General features: G+C 48.3%; 1 protein-coding gene across 1 annotated transcript in view; it reads left to right on the top strand.

The window, feature by feature from the left end:
• The first annotated feature begins 3,380 nt into the window (after window positions 1-3,380).
• Chrna5 (cholinergic receptor nicotinic alpha 5 subunit) overlaps window positions 3,381-3,873 on the top strand; it is a 33,160-nt gene continuing 32,667 nt past the window's right edge. Inside the window, exon 1 of the mRNA XM_010619463.2 lies at window positions 3,381-3,670. Coding sequence (XP_010617765.1) covers window positions 3,589-3,670 — 82 coding nt within the window. The 5' untranslated portion in view covers window positions 3,381-3,588. The remainder of the gene's footprint in view (window positions 3,671-3,873) is intronic.

Raw genomic sequence — 3,873 nt, 5'->3', positions numbered from 1 at the left:
TCTAACAATGTAATATGGCCAATTAATTTCCTTTCTTGGAGCTCTCTGCATTAAAATATGTCTGCACTTTTACATTTTGATTTTGGCCAAGCAGCCCTTGAAAGAGATTTTTTTTCTTTTTATATCATTTCTTTTTGAAAGATTGCATTTTAATATCCTATCCACACTTGCTCTTTTCTTTTAATCTATAAAACTGCGTTAATTTCAGCAATAAAACTGACAGCATTCATTTTTATTAATTAACTTTTCAGATTGGCTTTCATCTTAAAGACTTACAGCAGAATTTATCACGAAGTCATAATGGAGATGATGAATGGAGGATTTGCAGAAGCTGCCTCGCTCTGAATTTAGCTCAGTTGACCCCATTATAAAAAAGAAAAGCCAACAACATTGATATAAAAGATGATTTGCTAGACCACACCACAGGCCAATAGCAGGATTACTGCTATTTTCTACAGGCTCCTAAGTTCCTTTTCGTGTCCTCTGTTTTAACTCAAAATTACCAACTGCCCTTTCCTTAGGAGCTTGTCAGTGCAAAATCACATCAGCGAATGATTGCCACACAAATAATAATGGGTACTTTTTTATTGGATTCCTGGACACTCTGCTAATCACTTCACTAATTTCATCTTTCTTCCAGATGGGGTTTTAGGCTTTACTTTAAAGACCAGGAATGGGATTTTAGGAGAGAGATTTAGTGTAGCGAATGAATTCAGGTCACCTGGGTTTGAGTCCCAACTCTTCATTTTCTAATTCGTTAGCTGTGAGATCGTGGGCCAATGAGAAGTTATTATTCATTTATTCACCCAACAAACATTTTGGGCATCCAGAGTGTGCTCAGTATATGGGCCTCACCTATTTATATGAGAATAAAGCAAGCCCAGCTGCTGCTGGTCAGGGCTGTTATCTGGGGGCAATCAGGCCAAAGAGAATGGAGTGACAGATTGCCGAGGTAAGGTGAAGGGAGGGAACAGGCATCGATGGGGACTAACAGGTAAGGGCGTGGAGGACCCAGGTTAGACAGGTGGGTGTGCTGTTGGAGAGCGGACAGGCCTGGCTGAAGCACAAGTAGGAACTGGGAGGAGGGGCGCTTGTGGCAGTTGTGAGGGCAGGGGTGGGGGGCTCTTCTAGGAATCATGACCAGGATTTGGGGTTCTGTTTTTGTTTCAGGCTGCCATTCGCAGGATGTGCAGGAGGGTGTAGAGGAAGAGGCTCAAATGAGAGGCTGGGTCAGGAGTCTAAACTAGAGGTAAGGACAGGAGAAGCAGGATACAGATCCAAGTTAAATTCAAGATAAATTGCACTTAATCTTTTTTTTTCTTTCTTTCTTGAAACCAGATCTCACAATGTAGTTAGTTCAGACTGGCCCTGAACTCTTGGCAGTCTTGCCTCAGCTGCCCAAGTGCTGGGACTACAGGCGTGCACCATCGCTCCTGGATTGCACTTAATGTTGAATCAGATCAGATGTGCCGGGTGAGTAACGCAGAGGGGGGAACTGACTTCCAGGTTTTTAGCTTGAGTAACAAGTTGGATGGTGGAACCACTGTCTGAGGTGGGAAGAGGAAGAGGATGAAGTGGTTTGGAACATATTAAGTAACACGTCCACATATTAATGATGTGAAGTTCATAGTCAAATATCCTGGAGCACAGAGGTGATGTCAGCACCTGAGTATGAACTTGTTTATCCGTCCATGGATGGGATTTAAAGCCAGGAAAGTTGATAAGATCATGGAAGGAGTACTTGGGACAAGACATCAGGATTTGAGTCCATTCCTGCCATCACTATTCTCTTGCTCAGTGGCTACTCTGTAAGGCAGGTAAGACAAGGATAGACTGATCGGGGCTGGCACTTTTTTATCTCTAGTTTTCAAGGCTGATTATTTTCTATCTAGGCCATATTTTGGGGAGATAGTAACAGACAACGTAAGATTTATAAAGAAATGGACAGTCCCTTTGGAAGTTGGTGGGCAGATCTACTTTAAGGGGAACTTTGTAGGTGGCAGCTGCAGTAGCAAGCAGCAGTCTTCGCCCTCATCGGGCTTCCCAGTGTCTCCTAGCAGTGGGAAGATGCCGGTCATCGGACTCAGGTGCAGCCACCCTATCCAGCAACCATGGGTAATTGGCACTCGGAATCCTTCTAGGGAAAAAGAAAAACCCATCCAAGATGCATACATTAAATTCTGTGATTATCTGCTTGGATTTTAAAGTGCCCAACAAATTACACACTGCTTTTCACTTCAAAAAAGAAAGCAACAGCTAATAGTGTTTTTTGTACACTACGCAGATGGAGCTTTTTTCCTGTGGTTATTAATACAACACCCTGGGGAAGTCTAGAAGTTCCAATTATGCTTACAGTGGCTGAGCAGAAAACCACTTAATTCTAGTTTTGCCATTATAGGTACTGTGACCTTTGGCAGTTACTCCATTTCTCTCTTTCAAATCCCTTAGCTATACAGGCAGACTAGCACTCTGAAGTCACCCAAACACTGTGAGAATGAACTGCATAAGAGTCTGTAAGGCTGTGAATTCTTCAGCAAGAAATATAGATCCGCAGTGAAGGGTTGCTAAGTGCTGTCTTTCATGCCTGTGCAGAAGTGTAATTAATGACTAGCCTGGTTATCACCCGTGCATCCCTTTTCTGTGCTCTTTTCTTTAGGACCTGCTTAAACACACTGGCTTCCTTAGGTATTGGCTTTATTTTCCCTGTGCCGCTTAGACCTTAACTGAAGAAGGCTACTGTTGAGATTCTTTGTGGCCAGATCTCATTTTTAACAGATTTATCAAGTTTGGCTCATGATGCAATTTCTGTGAACAGTACATTGCACGCTCTGCTACTGCAGTTTAGGGTAATTTGCCCGAATCCCTTCAACCAAATGGAGCGTTCTAATCAATTTCAAACGAAGGCATGAGATCCAGGGTGGGGCCCAGGGAATCCAGGCGTGATTCCCGCTGTCAGCGTCCATGTTCGTCAGCGTGCTAAATCTCTGTGGCAGATCAAGGCTCTGATGTTTACAAACGTTAATTGACGGCGACACGGTGGCACTGCCGGCATCTGAAACACCTCGTGATCTCCCAGTGGATAACAGAATGGGTGGCAGAGCTGTAGTCACAGCTGTCCACGTCCTCTAGTGTAGCCTCTTATTTTAAGGGCGAGAAACAGGCCCAGAGAGGAAGGACGACGAGCCTGGGGTCGCCTTGCTAGTCCAGAATGTTAGGTCTCCAGATGGGGTCCACTTGGCGCGCCCGCGGCAGCTGCACGAGGAAGGCAGGCCCTGAACGGCGAGCGGGGCGGGGAAAGGGGGCGGGGCCTAGGTGACAAAGGCGGAGCTAGGGACAGAAGGGTCGAATCAGAGGCAGGACCGGGAAAAGGGCGGGGCGGGGGAGACAAGGACGCCGTCTGGGCGGGCTCAGGAGCTGGGCTTTGGGAGGGATCCCAGTGAGGCTGAGCGTCTACCGCTCCCTAGTGCTCTGAGCCTCGGCTGAGGCGCTTCTCGCGGAGGGGAGGCTGTCGGTGGCGTTCGTCCTCTCGTGGATCCCACTGCCCGCGCCGCCTCCCTCGAAGGTCTCCCTTCCCGCAGGGACCGGGCGATGGCTGTTTGGGCGTCGGGCCCCCGCGTGCTCCACCTGCTCCTCCTAGTTCTTCTTGTCGAGGGGCGCGGTGAGCCTGGAGGTGAGGAGATGCGGGGCGTGGTAGGGAGGGTGAGCAGTGGTCCCGCGCCCACGTGCGTCCCGAGTGCCCCCCGCCCCTTGCTACTGCCCGGTGCCAGCAGCCTCGTTTGGTTGGGGCGGACTCGTTTACTCTCGAGGCTCGCGTGCTCTGCTGTGTTGCGGCGTGGGTGGAGGCGACTCCCACGGGACCCGGCCGGCCTGTAG

The sequence above is a fragment of the Fukomys damarensis genome, unplaced genomic scaffold, assembly GCF_012274545.1.
Source record: "Fukomys damarensis isolate Sample0158 unplaced genomic scaffold, DMR_v1.0_HiC HiC_scaffold_25, whole genome shotgun sequence".
Classification (NCBI taxonomy): domain Eukaryota; kingdom Metazoa; phylum Chordata; class Mammalia; order Rodentia; family Bathyergidae; genus Fukomys; species Fukomys damarensis.
The sequence above is the reverse complement of the archived record's forward strand: the minus strand, read 5'-3'. Positions and strand labels throughout refer to the sequence as shown.